We start from the raw sequence: 19219 nt of genomic DNA on the forward strand, positions 1-19219 counted from the left end.
GAATCCCGACTGCTGCAACTCTTCCTTTGAAATATACAAGAGCCGTAGGCAGCTCTTGTACATTTCAAAGGCTGAGGCACAGCGGGATAGCTAGCACTCCTCTGTCGACTAATTGAATAGTTGATGGAAAGTCCATCGACTACTCGATTAGTGGATTAATCAAAATTTAACATCCCTAGAACAAAATGCTACAGATAAGTACAAAAGAAAATCATGAACCTGCAGGGGATTCACTTAGAAAGGCTAAGGCACAAAATGAATTACATCTAGAAGGGAACGTAAGAGGCAATATTAGCAGTAACAGAAAGATGAAGGAAAGTGATGCTATTAAGAAAGTAGATGTGTTTAATTCTCATTTTACTTTAGTTTTCATAAAATGGTTATTGGTGATCAAATACTAAACAAAATTCATGTTAACAACAATGGGGAAAGAACACAAGCCAATATAGAAAAATAACACGTTAAAGTGTATTTCGTTAAGTTACATGTATTAAAATAAGCAGGACCTCATGATGTCCATTCTAGGGTACTTGAGGAACTAGCTGAAGCCATCTCAGAACCGTTAGCGATTACCTTTCAGAATCTAAAGCTATCTATGGTTTCAAGTGGCAGATAATATGGTTCAGATACCCTATCATGGTTCAGATACCCTGGGGATCTCCAAAGATGTCCAAAAATCAGACCCAGCTCACTCAGACCTGTTTATCCTTTCTATGCTAGTAACTGTTAAATAATATTAATAACATGTCCAATAATATAAAAAGCTAAGCAAATTATTTCAAGCTGTTAGTTGCACAGCTATCTCTCTAATATATCAAATATAGCCAGCCTTCTTGTTTTAAAAATCTGCATGCTTCAACAGCTTTAAAAACATGCCTAAAAAGATGGCAAGAGGGTCATACTCACTTCTCATAGTCATTCAACCACCACGCATCTGGCTTTCTCCTAACAAAGGCCCTATAGCTACTTCCAATAAGCAAGATGATCAAAATTGCAATTACTGACAGGACTGACAAAATCTCCCCTAAAAACATGATATATGTTGATTTTAGGAAGATGATTGATATAATAACTCATGTTGTAGGAAGTGTAGTTGTAGCTTATGACTGCAGATGTGTTAATTGGCCATTCTTCCTTGAACGGTCCCTACTAACAGTCCCACATGACATTCTAATAGGCAAAGAAGGGAAAATGTGGTCTCTCAAGTGGTGCACAACTGGCAGAGTATCAAGTGTGATCTGGCAGGGATGTGTCCCAAGCGTGGTACAGATCAATATTTTCATTTAATAACTTAAATAATGGAGTGGAGATCATACTTATAAAATTTGCAGGAAGGTTGGGAAGGATTGTAGGCACTTTGGAGGAGAGGATTAGAATCCAAAATAACAATAACAAACTGGAGAATTAGCCTAAAATCAACAATTTGAATTGAATAAAAATGTGCAATTTACTACAATGAGAAAGGAAAAATAAAATACAGGCAGTCCCCGGGTTACATACAAGATAGGGACTGTAGGTTTGTTCTTAAGTTGAATCTGTATGTAAGTCGGAACTGGCATCCAGATTCAGCCGCTGCTGAAACTGATCAGTTTCAACAGTGGCTGAATCTGGACACCAGTTCCGACTTACATACAGATTCAACTTAAGAACCCCAGGCGTCCCCAAGTCAGCTGCTGCTGAAACTGATCAGCAGCTGATTCCAGGAAGCCCGGGGCAGAGCAACTCTGCCTCGGGTTTCCTGTAGTCAGCCGCTGGTCAGTTTCAGCAGCGGCTGACTTGGGGATGCCTGGGGCAGAGCAGCTGGGGTGCTGCCGGGTTGGTCCAGTAGCGCCAAGGAGCGGTGCTGCGGGACCAACCGGCAGTGCCCCACCTGCTCTACCACAGGCCCCGGGCTTTGCTCCACGTCTCCCTGGTCTGCTGGGAGGGGGCACTAACTGCGTCCCCCCCCAGCAGACCAGGGAGACGCTGAGCAAAGCCGCGGAGGACTCGGCCGAACCCGCGGCGCTTCCAGCTGATCTGGAAGCGGCCACGGGTCTGGCCCTGGGTCCTCCGCGGCGTTGCTCCCCGTCTCCCTGGTCTGCTGGCTCCCCCAGCAGACCAGGGAGACAGGGAGCAGCTTTTCTCGCCCCAGAGGAGGCGGGCGGCAGGACCAGGCGTCCCGCCGCTCCAGTCCTTCGGGGCGAGAAAATCCCCGTTCGTAACTGCGGATCCGACATAAGTCGGATCCGCGTAACTCGGGGACTGCCTGTATATGAATACACAGTGGGGAATAACTGGTTGGTCATAGTACTGTTAAAAAGAATATAGGGGTTAAAATGGATGACAAATTGAATATGTCAGCAATGTGATGTGGATGACAAATTGAACATGTCACCAATGTGATTTAGTTGCAAAAAAGTTCGATATTGTTTTGAGGTAAATTAAAAAGAGTGTCATATGCAAGACATGGGCAGTAACTGTCCTGCTTTAGTTGACACTATTGAAGCCTCAGCTGAAGTACTCTGTCCAGTTCTGGATGCTACACTCAAAGGCTAGGTCTACTCTATAAACTAGGATTGGAATTCCACTGCATGAGTGCACATACTCTCCAAAGGCAAGTAGCAATAACATAAAACTACAACACATTAACAAACCGAGACTTGCCCATCTCCGGAAACCTGCCTCCTGAGACACTGCCTTACATCTAGGAACCGCTTCTAGGTAATGGCCAAAGCTTTTAGAAACTCTGGGACTGTCATCAGATGACAAGGGTGGAGGATGTGGAATAAAAGTAGGCAGAAGCATAAAACCATATGACAGACAGCAATCCATATACAGTAAACTTCCGATAATCCGGCACCTTTAGGACCCAGGGGGTGCCGGACTATCAGATATGCTGGACTATCAGAAGGGGGGGCTATGAGGGGTCTGGGGTGGGAGGGGATGCCACCCCAGACCCCTCATAGCCCCCCCTTACGATAGTCCAGCTCTGCCCCAGGCATCCCTGATTCAGCTGCTGCTGGTCAGTTTCAGCAGCAGCTGAATCGGGGATGCCTGCAATAGAGCAGCTGGAATGCTGCTGGGTTGGTCCCGCAGTGCCAAAGGATGGCGCTGCGGGACCAACCCGGCAGGACCGCAGCTGCTCTGCCCCAGGGATCCCCGATTCAGCCGCTGCTGAAACAGATTAGCAGCTGATTCCAGGAAGCCCGGGGCAGAGCTTCTCTGCCTGGGGCTTCCTGGAATCAGCCGCTGATCTGTTTCAGCAGTGGCTGACTTGGGGACCCCTGGGGCAGAGCAGCTGGGGTCCTGCCGGGTTGTTCCCACAGCGCCTTCCTTTGGCGCTGCGGGACCAACCCGGCAGCACTCCAGCTGCTCTGCCCCAGGCATCCCCAAGAGCAGCTGGGGTGCTGCCAGGTTGGTCCCGCAGCCCTGAGGGACAGCGCTATGAGACCAACCCTGCAGCACCCCAGCTGCTCTGCTCCCGGCTTCCCAGATTCAGCTGCTGGTCAGTTTCAGCAGCAGCTGAATAGGGGAAGCCTGTCCGGCTGCCCCAGCACTTCCGGGTTCCTGATGGTGCCGGACCATCAGGAGTCCCGGAGCATTGGATGCCGGACTAATGGAGTTTTACTGTACTGTATTTGTAAGTACTAAATATCACAAATATTGCTTTTAAAGGAATTTCAAAAAGAAAAGAATAAGGCAGACTGACTTCTTAAAAAAACAACAAATGGTCTGGTAGCCCTTTATAGACTAACAAAACATGGAGATAGTATCATAAGCTTTCGTGGGCATAGCCCACTTCTTCAGACTCCAGTCATCTGAATAAGTGGGCTGTGCCCATGAAAGCTCATGATACCATCTACATGTTTTGTTAGTCTATAAAATGCTACCAGACCATTTGTTGTTTTTTAAGTTTATCCTGTACAAACTAACCTGGCTACCCCCTGAAGCTTATTGACATTTTTTGTCATTTTTACAGTGGAATGACAAATTTCACCCAAAATTTCTGATCCCATTATTCTGTTCAACAGTTGCCAGCACTAACCATCTTTCACTGGGTTCCTGAGTGAATGTCTTCATTGCAATTAAAAACCTTCAGCTGGTCCATGCCATTCACTTGGGATCAGAGGGCTTGTGCTAAGGTTCTTTTTAATGAGTAGACATTCAGGCTCAGGCTGCAGCCCTGGCTCTGGGTCCTAGACCAAGGTTATAGCCCAAACTCTAGTGCCTACATGGCAATTACAAAGTTAGCCTGAGTCACATGGTACAGGCTAACTATGAGTTTTTAACTGCAGTGTAGACATATTCAGTGTGTCACTATGACTCATGCTTTTTAACAAGTCCTACTTTATTTTTTCCAGTTACATAATTTTCTCATTTGTATCTTCACAAATCTAAGAGCAATACTAAAAGGGAGATACAGAGACGATGATGACTCACTTTCAGCTTCTTTCTTTCCTTAAAAATGCATTATTTGTATGTTTGTATTGTTTATTCAAATCTGTAGGTGTAGGTGGTATGGCTTAGTTTAGTTATCTAGTCCAGATATCTGTTTGGTGCATGTTAATACGCTAACTTGGATTCTGATGTTAGTTGAATGATTTGGTAATACTGAGGTTGATGTTTGTTGCCAATTTTCTCAACCAGATGTTGCTTGCCCTCTACCATTCTTCCAATAGATGCTGTGCTTTCCCCAAATGCCTTGCTTTACAAGGAGATCTCTAATTTTATACAAATGTCTTTTGCCTCAATACTGATGCACAATACAGACTCTTGTGTTACATAACTAATATAACGTTAACTGAAGAAAAAATTCTGTGGAAGACAACTCTGTGTAACTCTCAGATAACAGATACAAATGTGTACAACTTCCAAGCTAGCTGATAGGGATTTAATAGGAGTCACATACTGCATTCAGCAATATAAAACCCTCTATCTAAAGAGAAAGGTGCCTTCAATATTTTACATATAGTAACAAAATAATTAGTCAGGTGAAATAAGTAATTTTAATTCTGTAAATATTGCTAAAAGGTTATTTTAAAAAATACTGGTTCAACATTTAAGTATAACTTCTCTACAGCAATAAAACAACACAAACCTCTTTTAAATATGCATTCTGTTAAGATTTAGGCCAAATTCTTAGCTGGTATACCTTTGCCAAAGTTCTGCTGAAGTCAATGGAACTAAACCAATTTATACCAACTAAGAATCTGACTCTTTCTCTAGAACTGTCATTCATCATGGGAAAAGTCAAATAAATAAAATATATATATCTGAATTCATAATCATGTTTTAAATTTAGTTCCCCTTTCTCCTAGCATCAGACTGGTGGATGCAAGAAATGACAGGAAAAAGACAGAAGAGAGGCCTCTAAAGGTGGTCAAAGTAGTTGGGGCTCATACTGTTTAGTTGCCATTTCCAATATATCAACGCTTCCCTCTGATAATAAAGATACGTTAAGCCCACTTGCAAATAATGTGTCTCATTCCTCTCTAGTGATGGTCCACATACATTATAACAACCTACTATTGCTACTAGGGTTGTTTATTCTTTTCCAGAGATGAATGTCCCATTTGTAAGAGGATACTGCAATTTGCCCCTCTCCTTCAGTTAGGGTGAAATAAGTCCTCTTTTAACCCTCCTTTAAAAGTAGCCACAATTCATTGCTACTGAGTGCAATATTCAACTTTTTTTCTTCATAAATATAACAGAGCTAAATACTAGCTAATAATTGGTTTATTGCCTATAAGTAGTAAGGCAGATCTTGTAATCTCACATTATTCTGGATTTAAATACATCTGCATCATATTTACTAACACCAGATGCAGTCATTACTACAGCATAAGTTAGGCCTGGGAAAAATATGGCCTGTGGGCCGCATCCAGCCTACCAAGCCACTGGATCCAGCCCATGGAAGTAGCAGGGAGACCCAGGCAGGCTCCTCTGCTTGCCCTGCAGCCCTGCATGTCACTCAGAAACGTGACTGTTGGGCCCTGTTTCTGTTTCAAAACTGGAGGGGTGGGGAGGAAAGCTTCAGGAGCTGCCCCTCACCCCCAGCACAATCCCATTGGCTTGTTTCTTGCCAGAAACTGGCCAATAACAGGCGGCCAAAAAGAACCATGACACCTCTCCTTGGCTCAGTTATTCACACAAGCACATGGCTCTGCAGCCTGTGGAGGTGCAGGGTTGGCAGACAGGCTGGCTGAGAAACATTTTTAGCTCTGCAAGCCTTAGCTCTGCAGGCAGACAGGCTGGTCTGGCTGCTGGCTGGTAAGACTCCTAGCCAAAGCCTACCTCCGGCACTCCAGTCCCTCCCTTCCCCAACCCTTATTCCCCCCAATCAACATACTCAAACTCTCTGTCCCTCTTCTATACCCATACCCCCTCCCAGCTCTGGCGTCCCAATCTCCTGCTCCAGATCGCAATCCCCTCCTACTCTAGATCACATCTCAAACCCCGGCACAACAGTCCCCTTTGTTAGGCCACAACTGCCACCTTCACCCAAAATCCCTTCCAGACTTCATTCTCCCTCCTGCACCCCAAGCCCTTACCCCAAGCTCCTTTCCACACCCAACCTCCATCCCAGACCCAGCATCGCCTCCATTAATATCATGGAAGAGTGCAGCCCTCCAACACTTTCCAAAATCTTGCTGTGCCCCCCCCCATCAAAAAATTATTGCCCACCCCTGGCATAGATATATGTGTTATACTGAAGTTACTGACAGACAAACACTCAGATGGACAGAGGCTTTTGTACCAATAAAAGATATGAGCCAAGAAAAACTTAAGTTATCACAAACAATTTTCTTCTTATAAATGGGTGTATCAGTTACTTTATATCCTACCACAGATTATATCCTACATAGTATGAGCAGAAGCTTTGGAGTCGATTGTAAAGCATGTAATTTCAAGCAAGAGAATTACTTCTGATTTTGCTATAAATATTTTGAATGGAATTCCGATCCTAACTACATTCTAGAAGTGTTGTTTTCCTTCTGGCAGCCTGAGGTCAGGAAGACACTCTCATGTATATTTCTAATTTTTACATTTTTTTCTCATGCTTCAGTTGGCAGGATCCTGCAAGGTTTCTACAGAATTAAACTGATGTTCTTCTGAGTGATTTGTTGAGCCTGGAGTGTGAATACCTGTAATTTGCATGGACTACCTCCACTTTTCAGTTGCCAGTACAGTATTTATGTCAATGCACATCAATCTTGACTGCCATATCCTTGCTATTACAGTGTTGGGTCTACTCAGAGAAGCATGACAATTTTATGCAAAAATGTGTGGTGATTTTGTAATGTAAACAAAAGTTCACCAGCAACCATTAAGATCACCTGCTTATTTGTACTTGTTAAAATCAAATTAGAATCAAGAAAGTCTCAAAACATAGAAGCCATTAGTCCTTTACTATTAAAAGATCCATAAATTTCTGTTCTTTAAACACGCGAGATTGATCAAAATATCAACATTCTAGGATAATGCACAAAGGATTTTTATCTTTACAAGGCCATCCCTGTTACTATACTCATATGGTAGTCAGTATTGCTAAGGAGTATTATATTCTACACTAGTTGGTGCTTCCTAAAGGCTGATGTCTTTCTGTCCCCTTCATACTGCACTAATGTTGAAATGGGAGGTGATAAAGACATAATATAACCTATGCTAGGATGAGTTGGGTTGGGTCTGCTACCCAACCAAAAAATGGCAGAAAACATTACTAGTGAATGCTGCTAAGTGAGAGCTTAGCATTATGGACAGATCTAATCTACAGATTGAACTGCCCAACTACGGTGCTGTACCATCAACCAAAGGAGATTGCCCATGACCGCACATTTTGCAAAGTGCTAGTCCCTGCAAACCAGCATCACCTCTGTTTTGCCTGCAGTTTGCTCCAACCAGCTATTCTTCATCCCTGCACTGATCTTACTCAGTGGTAGTGGTACTGTTATATGAAATAAAAGATAAACATAGCATTTGCATGTAGCTGGCACCGAGTCCATGTTATGTTATCATTTCAGCTCGTGGTCTCATGTTGAATTTGAAAAGGACCAGAGAAATTCTTCTGGGACTCCACAAGTGAGGGAACTATTCAATGAGGTGCAGTTTCCTATCTCTACTCTTTGGGTGCATCTCTCCAAGAAGAACTTGAATAATTTTAACATATTGCTTTGGACTTCGCTCTCTTTCTCTCTCTCTCTCTCTTTTTTTTTTTTTTAAGGCACAGTATTCTATGGTTTGCCATCAGATGCTGCAGAGATTGTTCAGGATGAAAATGAATGCCCATTCATAAAAGTAAGAGATCACACAAGTCCAAATTGTGCCAGGTCTAGGATATTCACTCTGACTGTGCACTACAGTTAGAATATGATTGCCCGAGCATGAGAGCAAAATGAATGAATGGTTCTTTGCATTTTCACCTTTGAATAAACCAGGCAGGGCCAGCGAAGGCGTGGTCCACAGAGTTTAAAATAGAATTAAGAAAATGTCTACCAAATCAACTTTTTGTTCTTCACAAATGAATCTTCAGTAAGCAGGTAAACAAAGAGAAATTATGTGTTACGCGTGATAACCATCCTCTGTCTTTTTCCAGGGTGAGTTCACCTGCTATCTTAACTAAGTCATCACTCTACATATTGAATGCAACTAGTATCAAATAAAACAAATCATTGTTGCAGCAGTATAATAATAGGCTTATGTGCAATTCAAAAGAATTACTATATATCAAATAAAATATTATGTAAGTGATAGAATCCCCTACATGTAACAACATAGTTTGGACCAGATCTTATTTCTGTTGTACAGGCAGTGGAGTAGAGAATGCATACAAATCTCTTTTGCAAGGTGAAAGATAAATCCTTTCCCTCATACTCAGGAAGGCACTAGCAGTTTGGGAGGAGGATGCCTGGGTTACTCTTTCATATTTGTTAAGTAATATACCATGTCCCATTCACTTTATATTAAATATAAGTTTTAGAAATACTGAGTATTTCATCAGTTTTGATTTGCTTTTTCGTAGTGCAATACTAATATCTAGAGCTTTGTAAGGAAATTCACTGAAACATATGTAAGTGTTGATTTCCTAAGAAAAAATGTGAACTAACTTCTGTCTTTGAACATAAAGAAATTTAAAATACCCTGAAATGTTTTCACTTATTTGTTAAATTTCAGTACACTTATGGAAATATATATGCACTATAATTATTTACTTTTATAATTATAGTGCATAACCTCAAAATACTGCTTTTGCGCAGACGGGCACTATAATATAAATTGTTCTTAGCACTGCCTGACAGTGGTCATTCACAAACATTTTAAAACTTTAAATTTATATACCCATATTTTTCATTTGTGTAGTATTTTTTATAACATACAGGTTGAACCTCTTTTAATGCTGGTTTGGCAACATCTGTGGTCCAGCAGGACCATGGATGTTCCAGGACCAGAGAGTCCCAATGGAAGGCTAGGAGCTGAGCTCCCCGCAGCTGGGCTGCCCAGTGTGCCGCAGCTGGGCTACTAGATACAAATCAGTAGGGCTGCCCGGTGGGGCCAGGAGCCTGGTGCACTGTAGCGGGTGGGGCCAGGAGCCCAGCATGTTGCAATGGGGCTGCCCGATGCCTCTAGGAGCTCAGTGCTCCAGAACGGGGCTGCCCAACACATCCAGGAGACCAGCGCGCAGGGAGCTAGGCTACTCAGCTTAGCAGGGAAGGGAGAGGGACTGGCAGGGAAGTGGAGCTAGTGACAGGGAGTAGCGGGGAGAGGCTGGAGACCAGTCCTGGGCTGGGGGAGTCATTAGAGGGTTGCCAGATATGACTTCCCTTCATCCTGCAAACTGCCTCATCTGGGACCGGTCAGGTCCTGAGGGTGCCAGATCACAGAGGTCCAACCTGTATTACAAAAATGGCTATGTTTTGTTCTGTTTTGTTTCCATTCTGTACAGATTAAAATAAATGAAAAGAAAAGAGCACATACATTTCTTAACCGGTAAAAAATTCATAAATAGTAACAAGGATTGCTTACCTTGATGGACTGACTATAAGGTCCTATGTTAGCAGGTGCCCAGTGAGAAATGCTCTGCACATGCATGATCTGTTTTTGATAACTGCGTACATCACCAACTGTAACGTCACACTTATGTGCAAGGCAATCCATCGAAAAGAGTACTCCATCAACAAGTGGAGCTTCCACACACACTCTGAAAACACAAATCATGAAAGATTATATGAGTATCTTTTGAATCACAGAAACACAAGGCTGGAAAGAACCTTGGGAGCTTGGGAGGCAGGTTGGAAGAAAGGGATCATGAAATTATAGATTTCATGATTCTAAGGAATGGTAGAAGGGAGAACAGCAAAATAGAGACTATGGATTTCAGGAAAGCCGATTTTAGTAAACTCAAAGAGCTGGTAGGTAAGGTCCCATGGGAGGTAAGGTAGGTAAGATCCCATAGGAGGAAAAACAACTGAAGAGAGTCCGCTTTTTAACGGGACATTAGTAAGGGCCCAAAAGCAAACTATTCCACAATGTAGGAAAAATAAAAAGTATGGCAAGAGATCACCTTGAAGCAACTGGGAGATTTTACATAATCTAAAAATCAAAATGGAGTTGTATAAAAAGAGGAAACTATATCAAATTGTAAAGGATTAATATAAGCAAACATCACAAGTATGAAGGGGCAAGATTAGAAAAGCAAAGGCACAAAACAAGCTAAATCTAGCTAGAGGCATAAAGGGTAACAAGAAGATGTTCTACATGTATATTAGCAGCAAGAGGATGACCAAGGACAGGGTAGGCCAATTGCTCAGCAAGGAAGAAGAAACAATAAGAGGAAACTTGGAAATGGCAGAGGCGCTTAATGACTTCTTTGTTTCAGTCTTCACCAAGAATTCTTGATGATGAAGAAATGCCTAACATAGTGACTGTTAGTGGACCTGGGGTAGGTTTAGAAGTTAAAATAAAAGAACAATTTAAAAATTACTTAGAAAAGTTAGATGTCTGTAAGTCACCAGTGCCTAATGAAATGCAGCCTAGAATACTTGAGGAACTGATAGAGGAGGTATCTCAGCCTTTATTTATCATCTTTGAAAAGTCATGGAAGACAGGAGAGATACCAGAAAACTGGATAAGGGCAAATATAGTGGCCATCTATAAAAAGGGAAATAAGAACAACCCAGGAAACTATAGACCAGTCAGTTAACTTCTGTACCAGGGAAGATAATGGAACAAGTAATTAAGGAATTCATCTGCAAACATCTGGAATAAGGTGATAGGTAACAGCCAACATGGATTTGTAAAGAACAAATTATGTCAAACCAATCTGATAGCTTTCTTTGATAGGATAACAAGTCTTGCGAATAAGGGAGAAGCGGTGGATGTGGTATACTTAAACTTTAGTAAGGCATTTGACACCATCTTGCATGACCTTCTTATCAATAAACTAGGGAAATATAACCTAGAGGGGTTACTATGAGGTGGATGCATAACTGGCTGGATAACCATTCTCAGAGAGTAGTTATTGATGGTTCACAATCATGCTGGAAGGACATAAATGGGGTTTCACAGGGCTCCGTTTTGGAGCCAGTTCTGTTCAATATATTCATCAATGATTTAGATGATGGCATAGAGAGTATGATTATTAAGTCTGCAGGTGATACCATGCTGGGAGGGGTTGCAAGTGTTTTGGAGGATACGGTCAAAATTCAAAATGATCTGGACAAACTAGAAAAATGGGTGGAGGTAAACAGGATGAAGTTTAATAAGTAGAAATGCAAAGTACTCCACTTAAGAAGGATCAGTTTCACACATACAGAATGGGAAATGATTGTCTAGGAAGGAGTACTGCTGAAAGGGATTTAGGGGTCATAGTAGATGACAAGCTAAATATAAGTCAACAGTGTGACACTACTGCAAAAAAAGCAAACATGATTCTGGGATGCATTAACAGGAGTATTGTGAGCAAGACACGAGAAGGCATTCTTCTACTCTGCTCTGTGCTGTTTAGGACTCAACTGGAGTATTGTGTCTTGTTCTGGGCACCACATTTCAAGAACAATGTGGAGAAATTGGAGAAGGTTCAGAGAAGAGCAACAAAAATGCTTAAAGATCTAGAAAATATTAGCTATGAAGGAAGACGGAAAGAACTGGGCTTTTCAGAAAAGAGAAGACTGAGAGGGGACATGATAGCAGTTTTCAAATATATAAAAGGGTGTTATAAGGAGAAAATTGTTCTCCTTGGCCTCTGAGTATTGGACAAGAAGCAATGGGCTTAAATTGCAGCAAGGGAGTTTTTAGGTTGGACATCAGGAAAAACTTCCTGTCTATCAGGGTATTAAACACTGGAATAAATTACCTAGGGAGATTGTGGACAGACACCTGTCAGAGATGATCTAGATGATGCTTGGTCCTGCCATGAGGACAGGGAACTGGACTCGATGACTTCTCGAGGTGTCTCCCAGTTCTAGTGTTCTGTGATTCTATGATTGAGTGATCATAAAATCCAGCCTCCTACAGTAAGGCAGCACCAATTAGATCAATACCATCCCTGACAAGCATATGTCCAACCTGTTCAGAAACAATGAAGGGGATCCACAAACCCCCTTCAAATCCTACTCCTGAAATCAGTTACTGTTAGAAAGCTTCCCCTCCCCTAATAGCTAACCTAAATCTCCCTTACTGTAGAATAAGCTAATTACTTCTTGTCCTTCCACTACAAAAGAGGCCTTAACATATTTGAAGACTGTTATCAGATCCCCTCTTAGGGTACGTCCAGACTACATGCCTCCGTCGACGGAGGCATGTAGATTAGCCAGATAGGCAGAGGGAAATGAAGCCGCGATTAAAATAATCGCGGCTTCATTTAAATTTAAATAGCTGCCCCGATCTGCCGATCAGCTGTTTGTCGGCAGATCGGGGCAGTCTGGACGTTCCCCTGTCGCCAGAAAACCCTTTTGTCGACCGCCCCATTATGCCTCGTGGGATGAGGCATAACGGGGCGGTCGACAAAAGGGTTTTCTGGCGACAGGGGAACGTCCAGACTGCCCCGATCTGCCGACAAACAGCTGATCGGCAGATCGGGGCAGCCATTTAAATTTAAATGAAGCCGCGATTATTTTAATCGCGGCTTCATTTCCCTCTGCCTATCTGGCTAATCTACATGCCTCCGTCGACGGAGGCATGTAGTCTGGACGTACCCTTTAGTCTTCTTTTCTCAAGACTAAATATACCTAGATTTTTTAAAGTCTTTCCTACAAGGTCAAATTTTCTAAACCTTTTATTATTTATTCATTTTTTGCTCCTCTCTGGACTCTTTCCAAATTATCTATATCCTTCCTAATGAGTGGCACCTGGAACTGGACACAGTACTGCAGCTGAGACTGCAAGAGTACCAAATAAAAGTAGACCATTACTTCCCTTATCTGACATATGGCACCACTATGAATACACACTAGAATGGTATTAGCTTTTTTTTTTTTTACAACTACATCACATTGTTGACTCATATTCAATTTTGATTCACTATAACCCCCAGATCCTTTTGAACGGTTCTATCGCTTAGACAGTTGTTCTTCATTTAGCAGTTGTGAATTTGATTTTTCAATTTGTCAGCCCACTTTGAGCTCTACCCCTGCCTTCTAATGTGCTTGCAGTGCCACTTAGCTTAGTGTCATTTGCAAATCTTATAAATATACACCCTACTCCATTAGCCAACTTATTGAAGAAAATGCTAACACCTAGACCCATGGCCTTTCTCCTGCACAGCCCCTCTAGAGACACTTTCCCAATCTGACAGTGAACTACTGATGTTATTTACCCCACCCTTACCAATACGCTATTACCACTTTTCTGTGGTTACTATGTTAAAGACTTTGGTTGGAAATGTATGACAAAGCTACAGTATCAAAGATATTCTGCTGACATCTCAGTGAGATGGTGGTCAATTTCAGGTCTTGCAGTGAGTCAGTTTTCATTGATGGAGAGAAATAGACATCACCGAATGAAGGCTGGTGTTACTCGTTCAATTACTTTATACATGTGTCCTTATTAACACTATGTACATGAGACCAGTTCTCCGTAGCTAAGGGTATGTTAACACAGCAAGGCAAAAACTGAGTTAAGCTACACAAACTGAGCTACATCAATTGTGTAGTTGAAATCGAAATAGCTTAATTCAGCTTTTGGTGCTGTCTACACAGCAGGAAGTCTAAGGAAGAACACTATTCCTTCAACTTCCCTTACTCCTCATGAAATGAGGGTTACAGGAGTTGAGTAAAAAGTCCTCCAGCTCACCATTATTGCAAAATAATGAAATCACTGCCCCTTCAGGTCTCCAACCATACTTATAACTACCATGGCTGGTCAACCACCCTCCAGTCAAGAGCCAAGAGAGCAGCAGCCTATTCATCTTCAACAATTTCATCATATTGCGTTTTGCTTACCCTTTACTGCTGCTCAGCCAATTAATTAGAAAATGGATAATTTCTAATGGAAAACCACATCCAGGTTCCTAACCTGTGAGTACTGTCTTCAAAATTTTAATAGTGAAATTTTTAGTTTCCTTTTTTCTCACCTATTTTTATGGCAATATGTATTATTTAATAATACATGGGGAAACATGTACAAGCCGATGCAAAAATCACATTACAAATAAAAAACAGCTATAAAATAATTGAAACATTTACCACTGGTAATAGAAAATTCTGTATTTTATTTTTTAATAACAAGTTTGTAAACTAATATGGTAGTGTTTTCCTCTGCTTTTTAATTTTTTATATAAACAGATATAGTGTATAATACCATATTTACTATATTTTCATTTCAATTAAATTACATATATAAGAGAGGGTATGTGTTTGTTTGTATGTGTATATAAACAAACCACTAAAAAGAAATAAGAGACCAGTATCTCAAAGCCTATATCTATTGAAGAACAATTAAGTTGGCAGCCCACACATAGAGAGGTTACATATAACTCTCAGCAGAAATTCCAAGAGAAAATTAGTTGTAAATGCTTATTCTCAGCAAGTATCTTAAAATACAGTTTTGTAAAATTCTATTCTGGAGAAGTGACTTTTTTTCAACGCAAGGAAGTAAAGTATTTCCTCTTTCTGCCTACCACCCCACCATTATCATCATCATAAGGATGGGTAAGTAGATTTTCTGCTTGGGCTGCTAAATTTTCAAGACAATTTTGCAAATTTATTATAGCTCTATACCCTTGGGTCTATGCTCCTAGCATGTTACATAGCCAGGTCACTGTGCATAATGCAATTACGCAGCCATGCAAATGTGTGCATAATTTTCTTTTGACCAAAATGCAGCACAAGTCTGCTTGTGCTACATAAATAATCTCAGAAAGTGATTTTTCTGCATCCTCCTAGCTCGTAACTTTTTTCCTGTTCTTTTATAAGCTTTGTATGAAAGGATGGTGGATTATATGGCTAGCTATTCTTCAAAAGAGGGAGTAAAAGACATGCAGTAGCATGAGTTGCAGATGAGGATGAAGTAGGAGGAAGTACTATACTTAAAATATACTGAAGTGATGATCTGCTCTTGTGCAGCTTTATGAGGGAATAGAACCTGCCTCATTCTCCTCTTAGGCCATGCAGAAAGAAAATTCCATGGCTGTGTGGATTAGTAACTCCGGATGGCTGCAGCATCTCTTAGAAGCCTCTCCCCACTTCCTTTAAGGAAGTGTGTTAGCCTCTTCTGGCACTGCCCATTCCTATCTTGTTTTATGAACCACACTAAGTAATTAAATTATTTCATAATCAATTTACATGGCTGGGTTATTCTGAGCTCATCAGAGATCTCAGTGCTCTTCTGCTACCTGAGCTGGGACCTTGATATGCAATATAAGTCTAAATTGTCACATCATGCATAGTTCGCTATCCATAGATTTAAAATTTCACAGTAGCTATTTCCACATTGTGCTAGCTCAGATCAGTTTTGTTTGAGTAGGACGATAAATATTTTTTTTTTATAAATTGAGAGAAAGTCTTTGATGAATCTGATTCCTCACAGGTCAGCAAAGACAGAAGTGCCTAAAAAAACCATGCTATACTATTGTATATTCTCCTAAAGCAGGGGTCAAACTCAATTTACATTAGGGCCAGTGACAGTCTTCAAATCCTCCCAGTCGGCACCCCTCTCTGACAAGGCTCTGCGGGGAGGGTACGGTCTTTGTGCATCCACCCTCACTCACCTCCCAGCCTGTCTGTCACCCCATGGCAATTTAAGGACCCTCTTTCTCCTCCCTGGGAGGCCCTGAGAGAGGAGGTATGTGCAGAGCCACGCTATCCATAGGATGGTTCAGAATGGCCTCCCTTGGCCCCATGCAGCCACCTGAATCATTCTGTGGACAGAATGGTCCTTCATACTCAGGTGAGACCATGGAGCCCTGAGAGAGCTGGGGCTGACAGCAGGAGTTAACCCCTTCAGTGCTCACCATTGTGGTGGGAGCCCCAGGAAAGCAGAGTTACATAGGAGTCTGTTTAACTCCACCACCATGTCCCAAGCCAGCCTAAGCTAGGGCTGGGGAGCTCCATTTCCCATGGTGGTAAAGTAGAGTGACTGAGCTGGACTGGTCAGAGAATACTGCATCGCTCTGCTTTCCCACAGCTCCTGCCATCATGGTGAGTGTGGGGGGCCTGACCCCTGCTGCCACCCCACACCAGGCCTCCTGATAATCCCTGAATCTGTGCCCTTGGGGGAGGAGGCTTAAAGGTGGGGAGGGCAGAGAAGGGGTGGGAAGAGGCATGGAAGGAGCAAAGCATGGTCTGGACTTGGGGCAAGGATATGGACCCCTCCCCCCGGGCTGCAAGAACTCACATGCCAGCAGCTGTGTACAGGCCAGATTGTGGAACTGCTTGGGCCACAGATGGCTGGCCAGCCATGAGTTTGAAACCTCCGTCTTAAAGATTGTAAAATGAATCCCTTTTGATGAGTCCATGTCTCCAGAGAAAAAATAATGATATATAACACCAGACACAAGACAACAAAGGATGAGTAGATAGAAAACCTTTATTTCCAAGCTTTTTAGTTCCTGACTGCTTTTGAAATTAGAGTACACTGCAAACACATATCTTCATTGGGATAACTCTACAAGTGTCTCTCATCAATCAAATAAAACCACTAATGACCAATCATTTAGAGAAAGTTTCCAGAACATTAAATATAATTAGCAATATTAGTAGCCAATCATTTAGAAATTCAATACAATAAATATATGGAAAGCATTTTTTTCAAATAATATACTCTTTCAGGGTATGTCTACACTACCCCCCTAGTTCGAACTAGGGGGGGTAATGTAGTCATACGGAGTTGCAAATGAAGCCCGGGATTTGAATTTCCCGGGCTTCATTTGCATGAAGCCGGCCGGCGCCATTTTTAAATGCCGGCTAGTTCGGACTCGGACGAGGCGTACAGCTAGTTCGGATAGGAAGCCTAATCCGAACTAGCTAGTCCGTGCCGCGTGTAGCCACGAGGCACGGAGTCCGAACTAGCCGGCATTTAAAAATGGCGCCGGCCGGCTTCATGCAAATGAAGCCCGGGAAATTCAAATCTCGGGCTTCATTTGCAACTCCGTATGACTACATTACCCCCCCCAGTTCGAAGTAGGGGGGTAGTGTAGACATACCCTTAGTTACTATGGCTAAGGCAGAAAATACATTTTTTAAATAAAGGTTAAGTGAAAAATTCTGGCATATCTCCATCCTTTGGTTACAGTGAAAATACCAATAATGACATTTGAAAATGATTAACTTTATTTGCATTAGATGCAATATAAACCGTGGCAGTGGAACAGCATTTTGTCACAGCAATGTTGTCTATACACTTATTTTGACACAGTATTTGCACTGATGTTTGTCACAGGCCAATGTCCCAACTCCGACATTATCTCCTATGTATTTGTATTTTCCATTAGTTTGTTTATAAAATTTCACTAAAATTGGTAAGCAGTTTTAAAAAGGAAAACATTGAGCATTTTTGCTTTAAATGGTAATATGTTTCACATAAAACATTTCCTCTCTATAGGGCTATAACTTTTTATCCTTTTCTATTCTTCCTCCCTCCTTGCGCTTACATTCATACATCTATGATTATATTATTTTCAATTTTTCTAACAGTATCCACTCAATGGTTGCTTGAAATACACCAGGAATAGACAAAGAATAAAAGAGTGCACAAAAAAAATCAAATCAAATAGTTATGATTAATGCAAACTCAATAATATTCAGACTGATAGTAAAGCAATGATGCTTACTTAAATAGAAGATTATATTTTATCTTTACTATAGTGCTGTTATGTTGCATAATTCTTACTATGTATTGTATAAATCTTATTCACTCTGTAGCAAATGCAAGCTTGCAACTTAATTCCATTGTTTTTGGACCTCTTATCCACTGATTGTATATTGGGATAAAATACAGGAAGATTTGTAAATTATGGGGCATGACATTAATAAGGATCCATGGATATTTATCTTAGGGAAGCCTTCAAAGCAATGAGTCCACCACGGATCCAATTACTAGTAGAGCTACTACTAAGCAGTGGAAAATATATCTTATGAACTTGAATAAATAATAAAGCCCTCACATTCGCACAATGGGAAAAAGAAAAGAACTTGCTTCCTATAAAATATTTTATTCAGCACTAAAAAAACAAAAAAATAGTTTGTCAGTCGTCGAGGCCTTTAACTTTACATATTTATATTTCCATTAATGAGCTGGAAGAGAATGTAGGCATTATGACAATAAATTCACAGAGAAAAGCAAATTAGGAATGATGAAAATGCAAGTATGCTTGTTGTGGGAAATTATAAACCCAAATGCAGATACAGGCAGTCCCCGGGTTACGTACAAGATAGGGACTGTAGGTTTGTTCTTAAGTTGAATTTGTACGTAAGTCGGAACTGGCGTCCAGATTCAGCCACTGTTGAAACTGACCAGCAGCGGCTGAATCAGACACGCCTGGGGCAGAGCAGCTGGGGTGCTGCTGGGTTGGTCCCGCAACGCCGCTCCTCGGCACTACTGGACCAACCCGGCAGCACCCCAGCTGCTCTGCCCCAAGTGTTCCCAAGTCAGCCGCTGCTGAAACTGACCAGCAGCTGACAACAGGAAGCCTGAGGCAGAGCTGCTCTGCCCCGGGCTTCCTGGAATCAGCTGCTGGTCAGTTTCAACAGCGGCTGAATCTTGACGCCTGGGACAGAGCAGCTGGGGCGCTGCCGGGTAGGTCCCCGCA

At 41.8% G+C, this 19219-nt stretch overlaps 1 protein-coding gene across 3 annotated transcripts in view; it reads right to left on the bottom strand.

The window, feature by feature from the left end:
* DPH6 (diphthamine biosynthesis 6) overlaps positions 1-19219 on the bottom strand; it is a 349028-nt gene that overhangs the window by 162971 nt on the left and 166838 nt on the right. For all 3 annotated transcript variants that reach the window (XM_075927014.2, XM_075927013.2, XM_075927012.2), the window contains one exon: positions 10000-10174. In XM_075927014.2, coding sequence (XP_075783129.1) covers positions 10000-10174 — 175 coding nt within the window. The remainder of the gene's footprint in view (positions 1-9999; positions 10175-19219) is intronic.

The sequence above is a fragment of the Pelodiscus sinensis genome, chromosome 5 (genome assembly GCF_052426305.1).
Source record: "Pelodiscus sinensis isolate ZL-2025 chromosome 5, ASM5242630v1, whole genome shotgun sequence".
NCBI classification, from domain to species: domain Eukaryota; kingdom Metazoa; phylum Chordata; order Testudines; family Trionychidae; genus Pelodiscus; species Pelodiscus sinensis.